The 24,835-nt window shown below is 41.5% G+C and overlaps 1 protein-coding gene across 1 annotated transcript in view; it reads right to left on the bottom strand.

The window, feature by feature from the left end:
* ADAMTS6 (ADAM metallopeptidase with thrombospondin type 1 motif 6) overlaps window positions 1-24,835 on the bottom strand; it is a 309,713-nt gene that overhangs the window by 56,168 nt on the left and 228,710 nt on the right. Inside the window, exons 16-20 of the mRNA XM_030567610.1 lie at window positions 24,175-24,308; window positions 21,162-21,285; window positions 20,562-20,642; window positions 13,391-13,554; window positions 11,659-11,797 (exon numbers count right to left, since the gene is read on the bottom strand). Of these exons, the coding sequence (XP_030423470.1) occupies window positions 11,659-11,797; window positions 13,391-13,554; window positions 20,562-20,642; window positions 21,162-21,285; window positions 24,175-24,308 (642 nt within the window). The remainder of the gene's footprint in view (window positions 1-11,658; window positions 11,798-13,390; window positions 13,555-20,561; window positions 20,643-21,161; window positions 21,286-24,174; window positions 24,309-24,835) is intronic.

Raw genomic sequence — 24,835 nt, 5'->3', positions numbered from 1 at the left:
ATGGTGTTCATTGGCTGTGGATGACACCCAATCAGTGATTAAAGTTTCGTGGGGGAAGCACAAGAAGTCACAGACTCAGGAAATTTTTTTTAAAGAATGAGACAGATTGAGGGGTGAAGATCTTTTACCAAAGCTGCTGCATCTACAGCTCCTTGGACGTCTGCTTCTCTTAGTTCAGGGCTTTGCTCCTCCATGGACACAGGCACCATCCAATCATTGGCCCATCTGCCTGTCTATCATACTTGCAGGGGAAGGACTCTGCCACCACCCCACCTGGCTCTGTTTACTTCTTTACTCCCAGCTCACAAACAGACAGCCAGTCAGGCTCAGCAGCATCCTCCCACCCTCTAACAGAGGGCAGGGTGAGGGTGCATCTCCACCACCGGCCAGGCAGTAAACAGAGCTGGGTGATCCCCGAGAGACCTCTAGCACCACTGAATCACACTGCACCCTCCTACCTCTATCCCTAGAGAGACCTCCAATACTGGCCCTACTGCGTAAAGGCTGTGGAAATTACATGATGAGCCACAGGAGGCAATAACTCTTCCCTGCTGGCTTCGGAGCACCTTTTAGGGACAGGATCCTGGGTCGGGCCATCCAGAGTGGACTGAGGGGGAGAGATGCAGGGATGGGATTACTGCTGGCTCCAGCCCCAAGGTCTCATTGTGCCTCCCAGACAGACCCCAAACCCCACTCAGTCACTGTACCCCCAGTCCCAGAGAACCCCCCAAATCCACTGAATGTCATTGCATTCTCTGCCCCCTAGAGAGAGACCCCAGATCCTAGAGATATCTATTCAAATCCCAGACATCTTAAATCCTGGGGACCCTAAAACCTACCAAATATCACTGCTCCCCTAAATCCCAGAGAGACCCCCCATCCCACTGAATCTCACTGCACCCCAGCCCCAAAGAGACCCCCAAACCCACTGAATCTCACTGAACCTCCCAGAACTTGATTCCTTAAACTCATAAGATATATTTTGTTTTATTGATTTTATGAGGTCTTTTGCTTCATTTAATAACAACAAACAGGAAAGAGATGACACTCCAATATTCACCACTATCATGTAATTAGGCTATGCTTTATACAAAGTATGCTTTGTGAGGTGTCTTGATCTACTAGACAGTAATATCTCGTTGGATTGTATGTGCTATCCTTGTATGTGAAGTTATGAAGTTTGGCTATGTATGTGTTACTGAAACATGAGGTTGAAAACATCCACAAGCAGCCTTTCAGGTACAACAGTAAAAGGGCCAAACAATGTTAATGGCTTATTGAGGAAATGCACACAAGCACAAAGATTAACCCAGGAACTGTGTACAATAGAAACCTCTCAGAGATAGCACAGAGATACAATGGGGACTGTTTGACCCAGGTCACAGCAAAAGAGCTTTCCAGAAAGTGAGGAGAAGACATGAAAGGGAGAAAATGAAATCATGGGGGCCCTCACTCTGCCTACAACAACATACCTGGAAACACCTGAGGAACAAAAACTGAACTATGGGAAGTGATGGTCCCAGTCTAGGAGGATTTTTAGCCTGTGTATGAAACCTGGGAAAGCCAAGGCAACTTGTGCCTTAAGAATCTGCCAGCCTATTTATCATTCAGGGTGAGAATTTGCTAATTTATATCCTAGTATGTTAAGGTCAGTTTGTGGTTTTTGATTATTTACTACGGTAATATGCTTTGATCTGTTTGCTATCACTTATAATCACTTAAAATCTATCTTTTGTAGTTAATAAACTCGTTTTGTTTTGTCTGTAAAACCAGTGTAAATCTCATACTTGGGGCAGAAAGCTCTTGTATATCTCTCACCATATTGAGGGAGAGGGCAAATTTTATGAGCTTACACTATATAGTTCTGTGAGCAGCGCAAGATGATACAGTTTTGGGTTTACACTCCAGAGGGGGTATGCCCTTGAATGCTGGGAAATTCCTTAGCTGAGCTCTCCCATATAGAGCTGATCTCATCATCTGTGTGAATATAGCTGCAGCTGGGTGTGTTTCTACCTGTGTGTGTGCTGAAAGGGGGCTTGAGAGCCTGTCACAACAGCACAGAGTAAGGGAAACCCAAGCTGGTGGGACAGGAGGGCTCAGTGGTATCCCAGTTCCAAGTGGCACCCCAGAGGGAACCCATCACAGAGGTATAATAGTTTCATGAACTAAAACTGAATATGATTTTTATGTAATATATGCATACAAAATTGCCAGTTGTCTGTATCAAGTGCATGAAAAATTATTTTGGTTGAGATTACGACAGACCTCCCCCTACTTTTTTTCATACCACTTTAAAGATGGTAGCTAATCATTCAGTCCTTTCAATTTCAAACCTACCTAGTTCTCAAGGTTTGACGGTGATGCTGTGCAGATGACATTATTTACAAATGTCATAATTTTAAAAGGTAATTTTAAAATATTTTTGAAAACTAGCATGAAAACTTTTTAATGGTAAACGTATATTGCTATCAGTTTTACTAAATAAAGTTGTTTAAATATTAATATTAATTTTCACTGAAGACTAATCATCTGCTCCAAATTTCCTTCCTTCATCATATACATCTCTGTATAGACAAAACTTGGCAACTATGTGAAATTCATTTCTGAAGAACTGTTTAGTAGAAAAGCACTTTAAAACACTATAAACACAAACCCTTACTGTGCTCAGCTTTCAATTCACTTTTATACCATCAGTGTTCTTTAGTCCTATATAGGTAATGTTTCATAAACCAACAAGACATCACTCATCACTGTCTACATAATGGAGACCCTTTAATCCATTCCAAGCAGATGACCCAGATGAAGACTTGCTAGTGAAAACAGAAGCTGATCCAGTTTTAAATATGCTATTCTGTAACACCTTGCACTACAGAATTTGCTTTATGAATGAAGACTAAAGGTCTGGCTTAGGGACATTTATTAAGCATTGCCACGTAACTACCATACTCTTTAAAATTTGCTCTCTGTTAAACAAAATTCAGCTTTTAACTTTAAACTACAAAAACAATGGAAGGAAGCTAGAAATATTGTAAACTTAAACAACAGACAAGTCTAGTTTAGCTCTGTGGGCCCTGAGGAATCTCTTTAAATTATCAACTCTTCCCTGAGTTTATGACTTCTCTTAAAATAATATGAAAAACATTGCTAAACAAGTTCATTTAAACCCTTAGGGGAATAATTACAACCAGTTAGACAAAAACACTGTGCTTTCAAATGTACAGATTTATAGTTTATAACAAAAGACATAAAGTGTCCTCATAACTGGTCAGTGCAAGTCTAATAGAAAACAAAACTGTAGTAGTTTAATGACCATATTCCCCGGAGATTTGCAGATGTTTTGCGGATTTCAATTCCAAATACTCTGCATGACTTTCGGTGGTCAAATTTTAAATTACACAGGGCACATTTTATTCTTAAATTAAAATTGTAGGAATGTAGATGCTATATCTATTTTAAGAGCAACCCCCAAAAATTGTTGTTTGCAACTGCAATGGTTAATTATAAAGATGCCAATACCATTACATGGTGAATTTTGCATCACTAAAACTATTGCATGCTGGTTAACCCAGAGGTACTTTTTGAGCTCTCTCATCAGATTACAAGATATTCATCACAGAGCCAAATATCCTTGCCCTCAGCAAGAAAAATGCATGTTTTATTTGTCCAGAGACAATTTTACAATTCTTATGAGGGCATGGAATAAAAACATAGTGGGCACTAGTCATTCAGCAAAGGAAAGCAGCCAACAATCAATTTATTTATCACAGTATGTTGACTAAAAATTTCATATGCCATATGAAAAAAGAGCTTGTGGTGAGCAGTAAAGAAATGCTTGAAATAAAAACCATTGCTCAGCGCACGTAGCAAATTCTGGATGATGAATGCTCTCAGTTCCCTCTGTTCTATCCTCTTCTATTCTTCTCTCTAAATATAAACTTGAACTGTCTAGTTGTGTATCCCACATTCTGTGGTCCAGTGTTCTCCTGTATTTTTGTCTCTATCAATTCAAATATTTAACTGGCTCCCATTACCATAGTATCTGAGTGCCTCCCTAATATGTTTGTATGTTATTTGGACTTCCTCAGGGGGTAAATCTGCCTACAAGTTTACAGGGCCTCATTGTGCTGGGTGCACAACCACAAATGGAAATATTTGCAAGTACATCTAACCCTGTCTCTGGCAAAATTCAGGAGAATAGCAAAATAAATCTCAAATTTGATACAGTGTCTGTTAATAATTTCCAGGAAGAAAAATAAAGAACTCCTCTGGAATTTATACAGTAACTCCTCACTTAATGTTGTAGTTATGTTCCTGAAAAAATCAACTTTAAGTGAAACAATGTTAAACGAATCCAATTTTCCCATAAGATTTAATGTAAATGAGGGGAGTTAGGTTCCAAGGAAATTTTGGAGGGGCAGACAAAAGGCATTATATACTGTACTGTACTGTACTGTGGTTGGGAAGTGCCCCTGGCTTACCCCACACAGGCACAGCCCACTGCAGACAAAGACTCTAGGAAGCACCTTCGCAGCAGCAGCGGCAGCTTCCCTGGAGAAGAACAGGCGCCAACTTTGCCAGGAATGCTCCAGGCCCACCTCTTCCTGTCCCCGCTCCGCTCCAGACCCACCTCTTCCCACTCCCACTCCACCTCCTCTCCAGAGCAGGCTGCATCCCCACTACTTCCTCTGCCCCAAAAGTCCTAAGCACCGCCAAACAGCTATTTGTCAGAGCTCAGGACTTTCTGGGAGGGAGGGGGAGGAATGGAGATGCGGCGCTTCTCCGCTCCTCCCCCTCCCTCCCAGCACTTCATGCTTAGGACTTTCTGGGAGGGAGGGGTAGGAGCGGAGACATGGCGCTTCCCCACTCATCCCCCTCCCTCCCAGTGCTTCCCTGCTGCCAAACAGGTGTTTGGCAGCACTTAGGACTTTCTGAGAGGGAGGAGAGGAGTGAAGACGCAGCTGTTTGGCAGTGGGGGAAGCACTGGGAGGGATGGGGATGAGTGGGGAACCGCTGTGTCTCCGCTCCTCCCGCTCCCTCCCAGAAAGTCCTAAGCGTGAAGGGCTGGGAGGGAGGGAGAGGAACGGGGAAGCGGCGTGTCTCTGCTCCTATCCCTCCCTCCCAGAAAAAGTCCTAAGTCTGAATTGCTGGGAGGGAGAGGTAGGTGCAGGGAAGCGCTGCATCTCCGGTCCTCTGATGGTTATCAACCCTTGCCTAATTTCAAACTTTAACTTGTTGATGTCCAGTTTATATGCATTTGTTCTTGTCTCCATATTGGTGCTTAACTTAAATAACTCCTCTCCCTCCCTGGTATTTATCCCTCTGATGTATATATAGACAGCAATCCTCTCAGCCTCCTTTTGGTTAGGCTAAACAAGCCAAGCTCTTTGAGTCTCCTCTCATAAGATAGGTTTTCCATTCCTTGGATCATTGTAGTTGCCCTTCTCTGCACCTCTTCCAGCTTTAATTCATCTTTCTTAAACATGGGAGACCAGAACTGCACACAATATTCCAGATGAGGTCTCACCAGAGCCTGGTATAATGGTACTAACTCTTCCCTGTCTTTACTGGAAATACCTCACCTGCTGCATCCTAGAACTGCATTCGCCTTTTTCATAGTCATCCTGTGATCACCCAATATACCCAGTTCTTTCTCCTCCTCTGCCACTTCCAACTGATATGTCCTCACATCAGAGCAAAAATTCTTGTTAGTCCCTATATGCATGACCTTGCACTTTACACTGTTAAATTTCATCCCATTTCTATTACTCCAGTTTACAAGGTTGTCCAGATCTTCTCGTATGATATTACCGTCCTTCTCCCAACTTTGTGTCATCCGCAAATTCTATTAGCACACTCGCACTTTTTGTGCCAAGGTCAGTAATAAAAATGTTAAGTAAGATTGGTCCCAAGACTGATCCCTGAGGAACTCCACTAGTAATCTCTTTCCAGCCTGACAGTTCACCTTTCAGTATGACCTGTTGTTGTCTCCTCTTTAACCAATTCCTTATCCACCTTGCAATTCTCATATTAATCCCCATCTTCTCCAATTTAAGTAATAATTTCCCATGTGGTTCTGTATCAAATGCCTTACTGAAATCCAGGTAAATTATATCTCCTGCGTTTGCTTTATTTAAAAAAATCAGTTATCTTCTCAAAGAAAGAGCTCTGGCTTGTCTGGCATGATCTATCTTTTGTAAAATCATGTTGTATTTTATTCCAATTACCGTTAACCTCTATGACCTTAACTACTTTCTCCTTCAAAATTTGTTCCAAGACCTTGCATACAATTGATGTCGAAGTAACAAGCCTGTAGCTTCCTGGATCGCTTTTTTCCCTTTCTTAAAAATAGGTACTGTATTAGCAATTCTCCAGTCATATGGTATAACTACTGAATTTACAGATTCATTAAAAATTCTTGCTATCGGACTTGCAATTTCATGTGCCAGTTCCTTTAATATTCTTGGATGGAGATTATCCAGGTCCCCTGATTTAGTCCCATTAAGCTGTTTGTCCTCGTTCCCATTAGCCACCCTGTCACTACTCCTAAACTCTTCATTAGCCTCATTAAGCATGTGCTTAACTCTAATCATGTGGTTAAATCTCAGTGACTCAGAGAAGTGAAACATTGACTTTAATGGGACTTAAGTACATGATTAATGTTAAGTATCTGCTTAAATTCTCTCATGACTACTGATACTTTTATCAATTGGGACCTATATGATGAGTTTCATTATAAGTAGACTTGCAATTTGCATATTGCATTGTATTGAGATAATCTGGGATTTTCATTCCACTGCTCTATAAACTATTTAACTGTATCTCATCTCTTTAATGAGTTTCAAATATTTGCAGATATAATATGAGAAGTTCATAATGGTTGTGTAATTATTTATCCTTTTATTCATATCTAACCCTATATACATATTGGGATTGTTGCTGATTTGCAAAAACATTAGAAGAAAAGTTAAAAATTAAAGATGTTTTACATTTTTCTTTAGGAAAGAAGAGAGAATCTTTCCAGATAATACATATTATATGTTTCTACTCTTAAAACAAGGGCACATTTAAAAACAATTGACTTGGTGAATAATGATTTTCAGGAAAACTATGGAATGCTGTAGCCTTCAGCCCTAAAAAGGGACAAGGATAAATGTTGTCTCTCCTTATTCCAAGAACAGTATGAGTTTCTCTTGTTTCCCAGGGTTAAAATCTGCATGGCTGAGAGGTGTCCTGGCAGGTGTAGTGCTGACAGAGAAGTTGCTGAGTAGCTAATGTCAGTTCCTTTGCATAACACAACATTTTGACTATCTCTGGGTGAGGAAAAGGTAGAGAACACAGTCCAGGGGGGAAAGATATGTGGGAGGCATAAGTGAATTGTTAATGCAGTTGCAGCCAAGGGCTACATAAATGGAGTGTGAGTATTTAAAATTGTAACAGATGTTTCTTTATGGAAAAACCAGAATATAAATGCTTGTCTACACATACAGCACTGCAGTGGTGCCACTGCACCGTTGTAGCACTATGTCACCAAGCAAACAAGTGTTTTGGACCACAGTAGCAATTCAAAGAGGAACAACTTTTAGATAAATGACAAAAAGGCCAGTTTGGATCTCTGTATACAGTTTGGATCTCTGTTTAAAAAGGACAGAGGACACAGGTATTTTTTAATATCATATCCTCTAACACTTTTCATTTAACAGCCTTATTTCAAACAAAATACATTACCTCATAAGAACTACCTTCCACCAAAAAGCAATGCAAGAAATGTATTAAGCCTGGCTAACTTTTTCTCATCTTGCAAAATTAGAAAATTAGAGATAAAAAAGTTGTAAGAGGTATTCCAAGATTGTTTCCTACAGTATATCATTCAGTGTTTTATCCAGTTTAACTTAAACGATTCATGCAACCTTCGCCTAGGAGTACTTATGCATGATAGGTGTTAAGTATACACATTTCATAGGCCATAGCCTCAGGACCCACTCTGGGTCCTTTGTACCATTCTGGAAAACCACCCTAATAAGGCATCTGGAGATTCCCTTGGCATGGGATAATTCCTGGCTGGCATACAGTCGGCTCTATACCAGCCCCTTTAGCACAGCAGTTTTTCAATCTATTTTTATTTGTGGACTCCTAAAAAATTTCAAATGGAGGTGTGGACTCCTTTGGAAATCTTAGACATAGTCTGTGGACCCCCAGGGGTCCATGGACCAGAGGTTGAAAACCACTGCTTTAGCCTATAGGGCACACTGAAGGTGTGGCAGGAGCGCCTTGTGCTCCAGCAATCCTTGGCTACCTAATGGCCCACAGGGGACTGCTACCAGCTTGTGCAAATTAAAGCACCCTGCTCTAATTTATACTCCCAGAGTTGAAGGAGTGTAAAGATGGCTTTAAGTTTTTGCCACCTTTGCTTCCTCCCCCGAATCTCCCCCACCTTCATGTCTGTCCACCCCCTCCCCTGATGCCCCCTGCCTGCCACTCACTCCTCCCTTCCCTTGAGGCCCCCCGGCCTGCCATTCACTCCTCTCTACTCCCTCCCACTGCTGCTCTGGGCCAAGGTAGGGGCAGGCAATGAAACTGAGACCAGGGAGCTTGTCTCTCTTGTCCTGTCAATGATACCCCCTGCTGACACCCACATAATGGAGGAAGCTGTCTGATTCAAACGTGGAGGGAATAAAAGCTTGTGTACCCATAACTCAGCTCCCTTGTGTGTATCCATTATGATACTGTCTTTAATTATAGCATCACATGCCATTTTTCCACAGGATCCCTGCCTCATTCAGTACACAGGATGGATCTGCTCTGGGGATGAATTGAGGTTGTGTTGTAAAGCAGGCTGTTGTCTGTAAGATGCCTGCCTCCTTTATTCAGAAACTGGAAGGTGTGAGTAAATTAGGTAGAGGGTTCGTTTCTGGAACAGAAAGAAGGGTCTTGCGATTAAGACAGTTAAATGCAGGCTTGGAGAATTGGATTCCATCCCTGCCTCTGCCACAGAGTTGCTATGTGATGCTGGGCAAGTCAGAGGTGGTCACCAATTGTGTGTCCCTCATTTCCTGGGTGCCCAACGTGAGACCTGGGGGCCAGAACTGCAGAAGTTCTGAGCACATACAACTGCAACTGAAATTAATGTGCTTCAGTATATAAAGTGCAATATAATGCTAAGTACTCTGAAAAATCAAGTCCTAGGCATCTCAAATTTGGTACCCAAAATAGAGAATACTTTTAACCTTAATCTCTCTGTGCCTCAGCTCCCCAACTTTAAAATAGATATAATACCTCCTCCTTTCCTCATGGGGTTTTTGTGAATATTAATTCATGTTTTTAAGCACTCACATACCATAGTGATGAGTGCCATAGAAAAGCCTATGAGGAAATTTATAATTTGGTCGTCATAACGGGGTTTGAATAGCATGCGGTAAATAAGACCTAGGGCCACATACTGAACAATGAAGATAAAACAAAATATTGAATAGCTGATTGTTAATTGAGCACTGTCCATTCTATCCATTGAATGAGGCAAGAATCCTGTGGAAAAAATAGCACAAGATCATGTTAACTGAAGACTATATTATAACAAATACACACAACAAGGCCAAATTAAGGTTGCACAAAACAATGAATTCTATAAAATAACCAAAGCCACATAGTTTTTCTAGGATTTTTCCATACTTCCTTTTTTTTTTTTCAGTCTATTTTTTCCAGTTACAATAGCTCCCTCACTTCTCTTTTTCCCTGACTCAGCCACTTTTTTGAATTGAGAATCCCCGTCTTTTGTTGGTGTATAGCAAAAGGTGTTTCATAAACTGCAATAAAAAACAATTCATGTGGGAAAAGCAGATAGTTTCTATATGAATTATAGCTACAATGAAACAATTATTCCCTGAACAGAGCCCTCATTTCCTTAAAGAAAATCAGTCACTACAGCACTTTCTCACATTAAACTGAAAGAAAGGAGAGAGAAGAATCTGGTTTTAGCCACACTTAACTACTTTAAAAGGGACTTTTGTGTTAAGGTAAACTTTTAAATTCATAATAAATTCATTTACTTTTCAATTTTTCATACATTGTTTACAGATTAAATACCAATATTTTAGCATCAATTAAACAAAGATTTGCTCCTTCACAGACAATCTCTTGCTCCCATATAGTACATGAATTTGTGACATTACAATCATTTCCAAGACAAAAGACTCTGTAGCGAAATCTGGGCCTTACTGAAGTCAACGAGAGTTTTGCCAATGACTTCAGTAGGGCCAGGATTTCACTCACTATGTCAAACATGGGATTTGCCATCACTTGCCTAATGCTTGGAACTGCCTTTCTATCCTAATGAGATAGGCATTCTACCTCTTTCTTTGAACTTCCTCCTTAAAACTCAATCTTCTACAAGGCTCATAAATGCTAATGCAGATCACTAAAAATTCTGTCACTCACCTATTACGTAACAACAAACCCTATGACAAACAAACAACAAAAAAGACACTATTTTAGCACTGTTCTCTAGCTCTCCAAATGTATTTTTATCTCAAATATTTTTCTAGTTAGTGCCACAGGAGAGGATCTGTATCTTTCTTTGTGTCCTGTGCAATGCTGAGCATACTGCTGGAATGTAAACAATAAACAAGTAATAATAACTACCTCTGGATCTAGCAGAATGATACTGTGAAGGAGAAAGCTCTAAATACAAAAACCTTGATTAGCAAGAAAAGGAACTTAAGTACTTTGAGTTTAATTTAAAAAAAAACTTCCCCCCTCCTCCCAGTATTAGTCACCCTTAAATTAAAATGAAGCATTTCCCTTGATATGGGGACATGCACTACCAAGGTCCAGGGATGGATTTAAAACTCTCATTCTCTTGTCTTCTGAAATTGATGTGTGTGGTGGAGGCGATGAATTTAGTCTCCAGAGAGAAGAAAGATGCTGCTCACACAGCACTTCTACTCACCAGTCCATGCAGCAGCAATGGTGTTGGCTTTGAAGGAAGCCAACTGTCCTGCTTTCCCAGCCAGAGGTTAAGAATTGCATTGGTGGCCACTAGAGGGAGGAGGATTAGGAATACAGTAAATTGTGGGCAAAAGGCACCCATGATGAACTCACATGGGACAACCCACAAATCCCCACCACTGCCAATAGCCAATGAATCTCAGATACTGCTATGTGCTGGGAAGTATCATCCAGAAGTGAAATATCTACTACTGAAAAGCTGCCAGTATGCATCCTTAACTTTGGTGGTTGGAGGATAGGAGGGCCTGCCTAAGATCATATGAACTACATCCCTCTTCCCTTTGTTACAGATACCTTATATTTGCCTTCTGAGTCTTGTTTATTTCCTTACTTAAAACTTCAGATGTCTCTTATCAAGAAAGCTCCTGTGAAAAGCTAGCATGCCAGCCTCAAGAGAGTCTCAGGAGAAGCACCAGCCGACAGACACTCACTGTGCCAAGAAGTACTGTATTTAATCAACAAATCTGTACAAATTACATGAAGTTGAAAATAAACAAAATACAATGTGATAATCAAAAGAAACTTTCTTTCACTAAATTAAGGCTTGAAGCAGACCTGAAATAAATGTTTTCAATTAGTTACCTAAACAAATATGAGGCAATGTATATTTTGTAAATCAACTGACCCTTCAGTTTGATTGCCTGATATGTGTCTTACCTCCAGCACAAGTGGAAGAACATTCTGACCAAGGCAGGTGATTCCATGCAAAGCCAACTTCATTGTCTCCACTGCCAGTACGAGAGATGGGAACATTGAATTTATACCTTATACCCAAATTCTGTTCCTGTAGTAGAATCTGCAGTTGAAAACAACTGGTTATACCATGAAAAAAATATGCAAGCAGAGAGCAACTACAACAAATTTAATCTAGGTATGTTTTATGTCTTGTAGAGGGGGAAAATGTCATAAAACAAGCCACAATAGTTCTTGTAGTTATTCCCAAAAGAAATCTGGACTAATTTTTAAAAGGTGAGTTTTTTTCTTTCAATTTTTTTTCTTAACAGCAAAATTTGTTTCTGACATATTAACAATTCTAATCTTCTGATCCTCATTAAGTTAAATTACTTCAAGGAGGTGCCAAGGCCAGATAATATTAAGCGACTTTATTGGGCTGACCCTGTGTAGGTGTGCAACAATCTTCAAACCCCCATATTGAGCTCTTTTACTGAGACTATCCACAACATGACGGGGGAACTAATAAGACCCTTACTTGGTTAGGGCTTCTACATACTACCACAAAATCAATATTATGAATAATACTCCAATCTGGCATCAGTAATGGCACTAGTTTCCAATAGAGAGACACACGAGGGTGGAGCTATTTCCCCAGCACCCACAGTACAAGGCAGTGGTGTGGCTGGGAATATGGGAAGAGTGAACACTGGCCCCTTTTACAGATTGGCACAGCTCCTGCTGCACATGCAACATCACAGATTGCCAGGTGAAACCATCAATAATTCTCCTTGTGGTTCCTGCTGTAGCACACTACTTTCACATGCCACCTGCTCAGTACAGTGCTGTGCCTTCAAAGCAATCTAGCCCTGAATCCCCAACCTGACATTTTTTTATTGCTGCTGCTAACGTCTACAGTATATGTTAACAAAAGCAGCCTGGATGAGTCTCAGAGATATATCTCACCCCATCATGCCTCCAGTTATAAATTACTTTGAGGCATATGCGCCCCTCTGTGAGAGAACAAAATGGTGGATAATCTTCAGTAGGAAAGTCACTGGTGCTAAGTTGATGAAAAAGTAGTTAATGCATTAGACACCTCCCCTCCACATATCCATTTCTAGTCTCTCCACAGCTACAACAGGCAAAACAGATTTCACATTGTTGGGAGCGTGGCCAGGTATGTCCACAGTCAGGGAATATATTGTGGGCCAGACCATGATATCTCACACCATAATTAGACCCACTGAAATCAACAGGGCTACTTCTGGAGTAAGGTATTACCTGTTGTGAATAAGGGTATCACAATACAGCCCAATGCAACTGTCTCATAACTTGCCTTATACTTTCATATACCCCAGTAGACATGACCACACCATCTATCCAGTTTTCAATTTATGTTGTCATTACTGTGAGGACCAGGAAGCAAATGAAACTAGGAGGATCCGTCCTATGGCCTGAGGCATGTGGGATTGTCACTGATATTTTCTGTAGATCTCCTGGCAATACAACAGTTTGTTGTTAGCTCTCTTCTTTATCATCATAGCTATCCCATCAGTTTTGGGAAGACAAAGAGATGAGTAGGAAGTAATCTCAGAGTGCAAGAACTAGGCACGCCCTACTCCTTTTCCATACAATTTAACTCCGTTTATTGCCCTCTCTTACTTGGAACATAAACTCATGTTTGAGTTCAGAAATATATTCATTATAACATTACCATGACTATGAGATTTTCTGAAGTAGGGCCTAAAGCTTCCAAAGATTCAGGTTCCTCTGTTGGCCTCTTGTAATGAAAAGCTGTCCCAGCAACATCAAACTTTCTAGGCCAGTCAATAGTCCAGGCACCATTAATATAGTAGTCGTCCTCTTCAGATTTTAAAGCTTAAAAAAAAATACAAGCCACCTAAAAATTGGAAGCAGCATTTATAATAGAGAAGCCATTGCAAATGAAACTACTAATGTGACAGAAGTTTGTGTACTTTAGTCAGGGTCGGCTCTACTGTTTTTGCTGTCCCAAACAGCATGCCGAATTGCTGCCGTGGACGGCGGGGGAGGTTCGTGTGCCGTTATGGCGGCTCATGCATTTCCGCGGCGGCGGCAATTCGGTGGCAGCTTCTGTCTTCAGCCGGAAGACAGAAGCTGCGTCGACATGGACAGTTGAACATAGAAGCTGCTGCTGAATTGCCGTCGCCACAGACAGATGAACATAGAAGCAGTTGCCGAATTGCTGCTGCTTTGGAAATGCGCGTGCCTCCCTAATGGCACATGGACTGTCCCCGCTGTCCGCGGCAGCAATTCAGTGGGCTGTTTGGGGGCAAAAACACATGGACTGCCGCTCCTTGCAGAATGCCACCCCAAGCACCTGCTTGGAATGCTGGTGCCTGGAGCCGGCCCTGACTTTAGTTTTATATCACTGGTTTCAAAGTAGTTTAAAACCTACTTTTCCTTTTGGCAGAATGACCGAAATGTGGCCCATGAAGATCTACAATACTGACTCTGGCTATCATCTCCGGCAGGTGTGATCTGCAGACTACAGGTATCAGCAAGAACAGGTCGTGCAGATTGAGATACAGTGGTGCATGCTAGAACTTGAAGTATCAATAGGCTGTGCACTCTGTACTACAGCTGAGGACACCTGCAATCTGCTCTATTATATGCAAATTAGATTTACCTCTTAAATGTATGAGTTGCAATGTACACTTCAGTTGAACAAAATTTTGGTATCCCTATCTTTTGGAGTGTGGGACATGCAAATCTTGTGGGCACAATAAAAGTGGGCGTGTATAGGAGCAAGAAAGAGGCAGTTTGTGTTTCAAAGCTGGTTCCCAAGCAGTTCTTACTTCCTTATCTTTGACCCTTGGTATTCTGCTTTAGAAGCATGTTCCCAGAAATACACTAATATTCAAAATCAGCAAACCCGGCACATTTCCCAGATGATTTCTCAGTGATTCTGTTCTGAGGTCAAGTAGCATGGAAGATAAATATATTAAATATATTAAATCACAACACAAAAGTGTGACCAGCTCTCAGATTGAGTCCTAGAACTAGTCAGTTGGCTATGCTGCTCCAAGCGAACATGCAGATTCAATCACAGTTCATTATTACGGTTATACAGAATATCAAATAACTGAAAATCATTTATATCAACAAGAAACTAGTAATAAATACCAATAGTTAAATCAAACTATAAAATTTAGAAAACCAAACACTGGTAAGCTATTACTTTTTCCAATATAATTTGTTAAGCTTCTATTGTCAACATAGAACGTGATGAAAACAGCACTGCAGGTAGCATATCTATTTCTGATTCAACAGGTCATGGAAATGTCAGAAGACTGCAATCATATTTAAAGCAGCTTGAAATAAAAATGTATTTTGATGGACAAAATATTATTAGCTTTTTTATAATCTTTATCAGTTTAAGGGTAGTCTTGCAGATTCTATTCAAGGGTAGATATTTAACTTTTTCTTTATCAAAAAGATTCCTTTTTTGGTTTCTAAAATATGAAATGGACTTTGGGAAGCTTACAGACTTTATTCTGAATGCTCTTTTATGTATACTATTGGCTCTGAGGTGGCACTAAGCATTCTCTCTTTCAGGTACTTGGCTGGCTGGTTCTTGCTCACATGCTCAAGATCTAACTGATTACTATATGTGGGGCCAGGAAGGAATTTTCCCCCACGTCAGGTTAGCAGTGACCTTGGAGATTAAATCTTCCTCTGCAGCATGTGACTACAAGTCACTTGCCAGGATTCTCTGTATACATCTCACTTAATCATTTCCCTGCCATTGCAAGAGCCTCAGGCACTGATGCACTTTGGTCCCTCCTATTCTCTGCCCAGGGCACATAGTAGTCTAGTCTCCTGAAGACTGTAATATGTTAGTCTAATTTAGGTTGTTGGGTTGAGTGAGTCGGTTCTTGGTGGTGTTAGTGGCCTATGATACACTGGTGGTTCCTTTCGGCCTTAAACTCTATGACTCTATGATCTCTTTGGTTAAGGTAATAAAGAAAACTACTCAATTTTCTGGAATTCATATCTGCTTCTGTAACCAAAGTTCGTTGATATTGGCAAAATTACAGTCTGAAAATTCAAGGCCATCTATGGATCCTTAGTCAGTCCTTATTGTGGCAAGACGATAATAGGGAGAGAATTTAGGATTTGTCTTATAGATTGCAAGAGTGAGGAACAAGACGAGTTACCATCACAGGCCAAATTTTGCTATAATATACCTCAATATAAATCTCATTCTAGTGACTTCATTGAAATTACACGTAACTGAGAGAAGAATTTGGTCCTCAAACTTTCACTCTTCTAGGGTTCCTGATTTACCCTTGACTGTATATGATGGGGCACTGATACCAGGGAAACATGTACGTGAAAAGAGAGTGACAAAGAGCAGGAAGAGATGGTGGTGTGTCACCAGGAAAGGGACCAGAGTCTCCTTACAAACTTCTATTAATTCCCAAACTGTGCCGAACTACCACCAAACTCATCAGGTAGAGGAGAGAACAAGCCAGGATGTTGTACAATACTAAAGGAAGGGAGCACTGTTTCTTGCTAGTTATCTATTTTGAGTAAGTGTATGAAAAATTATTAGACTAAAGCTTAGTATTAGAATATTGGGTCAGAGTTTGGCCTCAGCAGAAGCTAAATTTCCAGAATCCTACTTTTTATCCACTCTAACTTCAAAAGAGCCAATTAGGTTAAATTAACCAAACAGGACATTTAAACATGAAAACATTTAAAACTACTGCACAAACATCAAAGAATTAAAATAAAACTCTTTGCAAACTATTTTGTATGGATTTTTTTTATTTGTTTAAAAAAAATAAAACCAGAAAGTTTTCTCCTAACAGATTTTAGAACAGATTTGTCGATAAAAATAAAAATATTTTTCCACGATTTTTTCCATTGTTTCATATGAGACAATTTTTTTCAAAAGGGATAAGGTTCTGTGTAATTTTGCATTTGCAAAATGAATTGCAGTAGCTAAGAAAACTAGTTTCCCTTCTGTCTGATATGTACCGTCAAGCCTGGAGTGAGAGATGCAAGAACCTGGTTTGTATTCAATTGTAATTGCAGTAACATGAGTGCAGATTTTACAGGTACAAACTGACCATTTGAAAATGTGGTTCTTAATATGAAATGGCTGTGACAGAATATCCTGTAACCTTCATTCCTCTGCTTGAAATATGCAGTGTTGTAGCAGCCATGTCGGTCCAACAATATTAGTGAGACAAAGTAGGTGAGGTAATATCTTTTATTGGACCAACTTCTGTTGGTGAGAAAGACAAACTTTCAAACTTACATAGAGCTCTGCTTCAGGCAGAAGAAGCTTGAAACCTTTCAGCAACTGAAGCTAGTCCAATAAAAGATATTACCTCACCCACCCTGTCTCTCTGCTTGAAATGTCAGTTACAAGATACAGATGCTATTTCACCAGCAATACAACTTTTTGGTGTGGGATGGAGAAGAGGGGTGGGAGAGTAGTGTAGTAAGTGTAATAAGCATTCCTCATTGCTAGGGCTAAGTATGTTACTCTTCCTCCTAAAAGGGAAGAGGCTGACAATCCTGCTGAATTACAGGGGTAGAGGGAAGCAGATATCCAATACCAGCACTACAGCAAATAACTATGGGTGAGTGGGGTTAATTTATCTAGGAGGTTAGCTACCCTCCACACTCCCATCTAGCACACAACACAGACAGTCCTTTGCAAGCATTTGCATTGCTAGTTATTTGCATTCCTGTGGCTAAGGGACAACAAAGCAACCTAATCAGTGGATCTGCAGCCTAGGCACATAACAGCTTCTAGGACTGTCAGTTCATTAGGTTGCAGAACAACTAACTCAGTTTCTTTTGACTGAGAAATGTGTTGCCTTGTGTGTTTACAAACTGACTGTTTCGTAAACCAGGCTGAGGAAACATCTAGCCATGCTTGCTCTTTTATCCTTTGTGAAGCCTGAAAAGGACCTAAGGACCTAGGGGTTACAGTGAACAAGAAGCTGGAGATGAGTCAACAGTGTGCCCTGGTTGCCAAGAAGGCTAATGGCATTTTGAGCTGCATAAGCACAGGCATTGCCAGCAGATCGAGGGACGTGATCATTCCCCTCTATTCAGCATTGGTGAGGCCACATCTGGAGTACTGTATCCAGTTTTGGGCCCCACACTACAAGAAGGATGTGGAAAAATTGGAAAGAGTCCAGCGGAGGGCAACAAAAATGATTAGGGGGCTGGAGCACATGACTTATGAGGAGAGGCTGAGGGAACTGGTATTATTTAGTCTGCAGAAGAGAAGAATGAGAGGGAATTTGATATCTGCTTTCAACTACCTGAAAAGGGGTTCTGAAGAGGATGGATCTAGACCAGGGGTGGGCAACCTTTCAGCAATGGTGTGCCAAGTCTTCATTTATTCACTCTGATTTAAGGTTTCGTGTGCCAGTAATGCATTCTAACATTTTTAGAAGGTCTCTCTCTATAAGTCTATAAACTAGTGTTGTATGTAAACAAGTTTTTTAAAATGTTTAAGAAGCTTTATTTAAAATTAAATTAAAATGTAGATCTTATCAGTTTAGTGCAGTGGTTCTTAACCTGGAGCGCACGCACCCCCGAGGCAGGGCTGGTGCAAGGATTTTTTGCTCCGTAGGTGAAACTTCCACTTTGCGCCTCCCCCCTTGCACATTGGTTCATTGAGGGGCAAATCCCAATGAGCCTTTATAGACCCCAGGGGCCAGCCGTGCCCAGGGGCTGCTCCCCAGACCAGGTTCCCCCCTCCCTATCCCCAGAACTCCCCTAGGGGGTGCACAGCCCCCCCACAAGCCCTCCCCATCCCACCCTGGTGGCCCCCACCCCTAGTCCACTCACTGGCTTTGCCGGGCTTGACCCACTGCGGCAGCTCGGCAGGGAGGAGCAGCCTTCCGGAGACACTGGAGAGCCAGAGCATCCCGCTTGCAGCAGCAGCAAGCCCTAGCCATGGAGGGGCCAGCGCGGTGCAGGGAGGCAGCAGCCTTGCAAAGGCGGCAGGGCTGCTAGTGGGGAGCAACTGCACACCCCCATCCCTCCTGCCCAGGCTGCGGCCCAGGCCCCCCCCCGGGGGCTCCTACAGGCTGCAGTGGATGTATGCGGGCACCAGCCCCCATGCGCCCCCGGCTCCTCCCTCGCCTAGGGTTACCATATTTCAGCAATCAAAAAAGAGGGGAGAGCCCTGCTTTAGCCCCGCCCCCATCCACTTCCTCCCACTTCCCACCCCAACTGCCCCCATCAGAACCCCCATGCTCCTTGTCCCCTGACTGCCCCCTCCTGGGACCCCTGCCCCTAACTGCCTCCCAGAACCTCACCCTCTACCTAAGCCTCCCTGCTCCTTGTCTCCTGAGACTGCCCCCTCCTGAGACACCACCCCACATGCTAACTGCCCCCTAGGGTCCTACCTCCTACCTGTCCCCTGACTGCCCCAACCCTTATCCACACCCCAACCCCCAAACAGATCCTCAGGGACTCCCACACTGCATCCAACCACTCCTCGCCCCCTGACAGGGCCCCCAGAACTCCCAACCCATCCAACCCTCCCCCTGCTCCCTGACTGCCCCCCCCGGGACTCCCCTTACCATGACCATGCCGGTCAGATGCTGGCTCCACGTGGAGGCAAAACTCCATGTGGAGTGCTGAGGCAGCGGGAGGGGGGAGCGGTGGGAGGGGCAGCAGCAGCAGCAGCTCACACTTCCAGGAGCTGCAGAACCTGAGTGTGGTGAGGGGGGACCTGGGGGGGTGTGGCTTGTGGCTCCTGAAGTGGATGTATGCGGGCGGCGGTTCCCCATGCACACCCCCCCCGGCTGCTCCCTCACCGTGCTATGGCTCTGTGGCTCCCGGGAGCGTGAGCCGCTGCTGCCGCCCCTCCTGCAGTAGCTCAGGGCTCCGCGCCCCGGCAGTTCACACTCCCGGGAGCTGAAGAACCCGAGCGTGGTGAGGGGGGAGCCGGGGGGCACGCCTGCTGCTGGCCTGCGTTTCCATTCACTTAGTCAGCAGCGGGCTGAGCAGGGCCGGCTGCCGGGACTCCAGCTGGCAGCCGCGTGCCAAGAAAATTGGCTCACATGCCACTTTGGCACACATGCCGTAGGTTGCCGTAGGTTGCCGACCCCTGATCTAGACAGTTTTCAGTGATACCAGATGACAGAACAAGGAGTAATGGACTCAAGTTGCAGTGGGGGAGGTTTAGGTTGAATATTAGGAAAAGCTTTTTCACTAGGAGGGTGGTGAAGCACTGGAATGGTTTACCTAGGAAGGTGGTGGAATCCCCTTCCTTAAAGGTTTTTAAGGTCAGGCTTGACGGAGCCCTGGCTGGGATGATTTAGTTGGGGATTGGTCCTGCTTTGAGCAGGGGTTGGTCTAGATGACCTTCTGCGGTCCCTTCCAACTGTGATATTCTATGATTTTAAGCCTGTTCTTACTCCATGGATCAGGTTGGCACTTGTTAGACCCCAAGATCAGAAGAGTACAAGGCAGGTTTAAAGCCACCTTTAAAGGGAGGAAGGATGCAGCTTGAAACTTGGGACTTGAATTCAATTTTCTGCTCTACCACAGGCTTCCTGTATGACCTTAGGCAAGCCATTTTAGCTTCTCTGTGCCTCAGTTTCCTCATCTGTAAAATGGAGATAATAGTATTTCCCCAACTCACAGGAATGTTGTAAAGTTAAGTACATTACAGATTGTGGGGTAATCAGATACTATGGTTATGGAGGCATGTAAGCACCTAAAATTGATGGATAATATTATCTCCCCTGGTCCTGCACCCAGCAAAGCTTAGCCAGACCATTGAATCTGCTCCAGTATCTTAAAAACACTTTATAAATATTACTAGTTAATTAATCTCTTGTGTTTAAACCAGCTCTTACCAATGTAGTTCTTTGACATAGCCACTTCTTTTACTTCAATGTGAACGGAACCTCTTGGAATTTGAATCACTTCCATGTACCCTATATGGTAAAGGTAAACCTTATTTATTATTATTAACTGGATGAAATTAGCAATTAATAAATTATGCTTGGATTCAAAGGTACCTGAATATTGCCTTTCATGCCAGAGAACAGAGAACTCTTTAAGTCTCAGAGACAAATATTAAAAACAATAACAAGAATCTAACATGCAGCCATGAGTTTCTCCTTTCTACATGTTAATAAAATCTTTCATACATTTCAGAATTCACTTATTAATTTATATGTTGGCTGTGAAATACTAGTATATTATCTTCCATGTTTTGAGCTTTCAGTTAGGTTCCACGTGGGTACAACAGTCCACCTTCATACAAGATGCATCTGAAGAAGTGGGTATTCACCCACGAAAGCTCATGCTCCAAAACGTCTGTTAGTCTATAAGGTGCCACAGGATTCTTTGCTGCTTTTACAGATCCCGACTAACACGGCTACCCCTCTGATACTTGACACCTTCATACAGTGAATCACAGGATAGGGAGTGATCTATATCTGCATACTTACCTCCTCTAGGCAATGAATCATTGAAGAAACCTTCAGTGGCTTCACATGTGCTACCATCCCCTCCACACACACGGCATCTGTCTTCCTTAGCATCAGATCCCAAAATATTATCACAACCCACATGCTGAGAACAGATAAGGATAGAACAAATATTACTGCAGGCAGAAGGTTTCTTGGATCATTACCTGAAAATACTGAATATTTTCTCAAGAGATTTCTTCCTATGTGTCTGAGATTTAGTTCTCCCTTTGCCTACCTCACCTTGAGTGGCCCCTATCACAAGAGGATTTTCACTTACCAGAAAGGGATACTCCGAAATCAGAGATGATCCAAATTTAGTTTATTAATAATAAATAATTCGTGCTCCTATAGTGCTTTTCATAGGAGACTGTCACAGTATTTTACAAACATTAATGTACTACATTTAACACAATTATTATTTAATATCTGTACAGTGCCCCCAATGTTCTAATTTTCCTCTACCTTTGGTTTCTCTAACAAAACATTGTTTTCTGTGTCTCCCTTGAATGGCTGCTTAAAAACAAATTCTATGGTATGTTTGTTAACATTTACACTTCACAGACCATCTTCACAGACATCTCACAGAAAAGTAATGCAGCTAAATTTGTGACATCACAATTATTCTGATAACAAACTCATATAAAAGCTTAAATATGTGAGTTCACTGCACACTCAAGCAGAATGAAAGACTGAGCTGGATGCAGAGAGAGCTTCTGTCTTATCTGGATTTGATTCTCTCCTGCATCCAGACTCCAGCATTACTTACACAAATACCACCTGGAAATAACATGCCAAGAAAACAGCAGCTTGGATTAGAAGAACTGCTGTGAGAAGTCAGGAAGAGAAGGGAGCTATTAAAATTTACAGGTGGTATGTTATGTAGAGGGGATATCTGTGCATGATTTAAGGATTCACCTCAGCCAGAGAATAGGAGAAAACATATCCTGGGAAGGAAGGATGGAAAAACAACTTAATAACAGAGGACAAACTGAACAGGAGGAAAACTGCAGCTTTACACTTCTTCAGATGATTATATAATACAAAGAAGAATCAAATGATCCCCAAAACAGAACATAAGGCAGTCACATGAACATACTGGGAAAAATGTGATTTTTCTACCCATCTTGTTTATAAATAATACAGATATGATCACAGAAGTTAAAGTTCCAAAATGTTTTCACTGCTAGGCAAATGAATACCATCATAAAAATCTGGACTTTTTTACTTATTACAAAAAGCAAAATTGAGATCTGACTAACCTGTGTTTCCTTATGTAGTCCTCTATTGGGAATAAACCTAATCTTCATTTCTGCTCATTTACTAAATACTAACTGTCAGAAAATGCAAACCTCCTGGTTTTAATTTATATTTTTCTTGCAATTGTGTGAAAGATTTAAATTCAGTTTTTTCATATACATTCCCTTGTATTTTAATCCTGATGGGGCCCATTTTTGTGGAAATACATGTAATATCTGGCATAGTCAGTTTTAAAATAATCATCAAAAGTATTAGCTGTTTTCTAGCATGTTCACATATTCTTAGCATCCTGGAATAGTATTTATTGTGATTTTTTTTTTGTCTGATCTGTGATTTGGTTTGCTAATACATGGCAAATCTTTGGTGCTAATTCTGTCACCTTTCTTAGTTAGAAACAATTTGATCTCATCATCTTTGATTCAATCATAAAAAAACCTTTAGGCCTTGGTTCCACAAAGCACTTAAGATTGGACTTAACTTTAAGCATGTGAATAGTCTCAAAGAATTAAGGGTTTTTTAAGTCAATAGCACTATTCATATGCTTAAAATTAAGCATGTGCTTAAGCATTTTGTTGAACTGACTTTTATTGGAATGAATAGCAGGGGCATCATTTGCTATCTGAGCCCCCGCAGATTTTTCATAGGTCTATATTCTCCATTAGGTCTTTCATTTTTTGCCTGCGCTTCAGATTTTGCAGCATATAATATAATTGTATAACATTCTATATGCTGACATAATTTTTTTCTGAAATCACACCCCTGATGAATTACTATTTAACCATAAATGTGGCAGTTACATGATATTTAAGAAAGATGGAGTACTTACTGCCACATTTATGGTTATACTACTATTCATCCCCAAAAGGCCTCAATTCAGCAAAGAACTTAAGCACATGCTTTTAATCAACTGGTTCCTATAATTACTGGTCCCCCAACAGACACCAGAGATTAGGAGAAGCCAAAAGAGACTAAATAAAGGATTCTAATTTAGTCTTGCAATAGAGTGGCTTGCTCCTTAGGGGTTGGAGGCCTGGGGCCAGCAAACACTAACTAATGAAGGAACTGCAACAACCCATCTGTGCTGTGTTACCAGTCTTGATGGGGCCTGATGAAGGACACCTGATTCCCCTCTAAAGGCAGCAGAAAGGTGTAGGGAGGGTGGGAATATTAGGAAGCTATGGTAGGTGCTGCAGAGAAAGAGGAAAGACTTCTGAAAGGATGATCCTCAGAGTAGGGGAGTTGTATCCCAGCTAGGAGGACTGCTAGAGCAAGAGGAAGTCATAGCCTAGAGGCTAAGCTGCAGTCAGGAAAAGTCTCGGAGTAGTGGCTGAAGTGTGACCCAGCTCTGGGAATAAGGGTTGGGGGCTCCCTACCTAAAGGGCGAGAGATATGGAATGTTTTAAATAGTGTGGACCGCAGTTCTTCAGGGGCCTTAAAGAGGTGAAAACAGAGGCAGGATGTGTTAGAATGACCCCTGGCCATAAGAGCTTGCTCGGGGGGTGACTGCCCTGATTACATGTTTGCTGCAATTTCCAATGAAAGCTTATTGCAACTCATAATAATTTGCCTCATTTCTGCAGTCTTCCTTTCCCTTGTCTCAGGCTCACTTCTTATGTAAGAAATTAACTTTTACTGTCAACAATCCTTTTTTATCTAAGATTTTTTTTTTAAAGTACTGCAACTAAAATGCTGTACGAAGTAATCCATAAATGTAGTTTTTATTAAAACATGCAACCTTGCATTCTCCATTGATACAGATATCCAGCGAATCAGCATTGCACTGAGTTCCATCTATTACTGCAGGGGCACGTTCAGTGTAAAAATTGTAACCTTCAGCCAAGCAGTTTAATGCACATGGTTTAACCCCACCTAAACAACAAAACAAATAAAAAATTAATGGACAGTTTCTGAAAAGGTAAGAACCAATTTTAAAAGCACGTATAAAATCAGATTGGAAATGTATAGTCTCTTCTCCCATCTGAATACAGACAGATTTAGAAGCTTTCTTTAATCCTACCATGTAATTTCTCTACTTGATTTTTTTTTCTCTAAAAAGATTACTTCAGATTATAGCAAAACAGCCTACAGGTGAGTTAAGGTGAAAGAATCTTTAATGATACCACCCTAATGCCTGCTGAACAACTGAAAATACATAAAGATGTTATTTAAAAAGCACTAACATTAGTATAGCGATGGTTACTGTACGTTCCAGTTTTGAAATATAGTTAAAGTTCACAAGATGCCTAATAAAATGAACAATGTTTTGAGATGTAGGGCCTGAATTTAAAGAGAATTTAACCTGCCCTCCCTTTTCTTGACTGCTTAGAATTCCACTGGCTCAATTTTTTGTTGACATAAGAGGACATTAAATGTCTAATTACTTCAATCCATTAATT

The sequence above is a fragment of the Gopherus evgoodei genome, chromosome 6 (genome assembly GCF_007399415.2).
Source record: "Gopherus evgoodei ecotype Sinaloan lineage chromosome 6, rGopEvg1_v1.p, whole genome shotgun sequence".
NCBI lineage: Eukaryota > Metazoa > Chordata > Testudines > Testudinidae > Gopherus > Gopherus evgoodei.
This window is presented reverse-complemented; position numbering and strand designations above follow the sequence as displayed.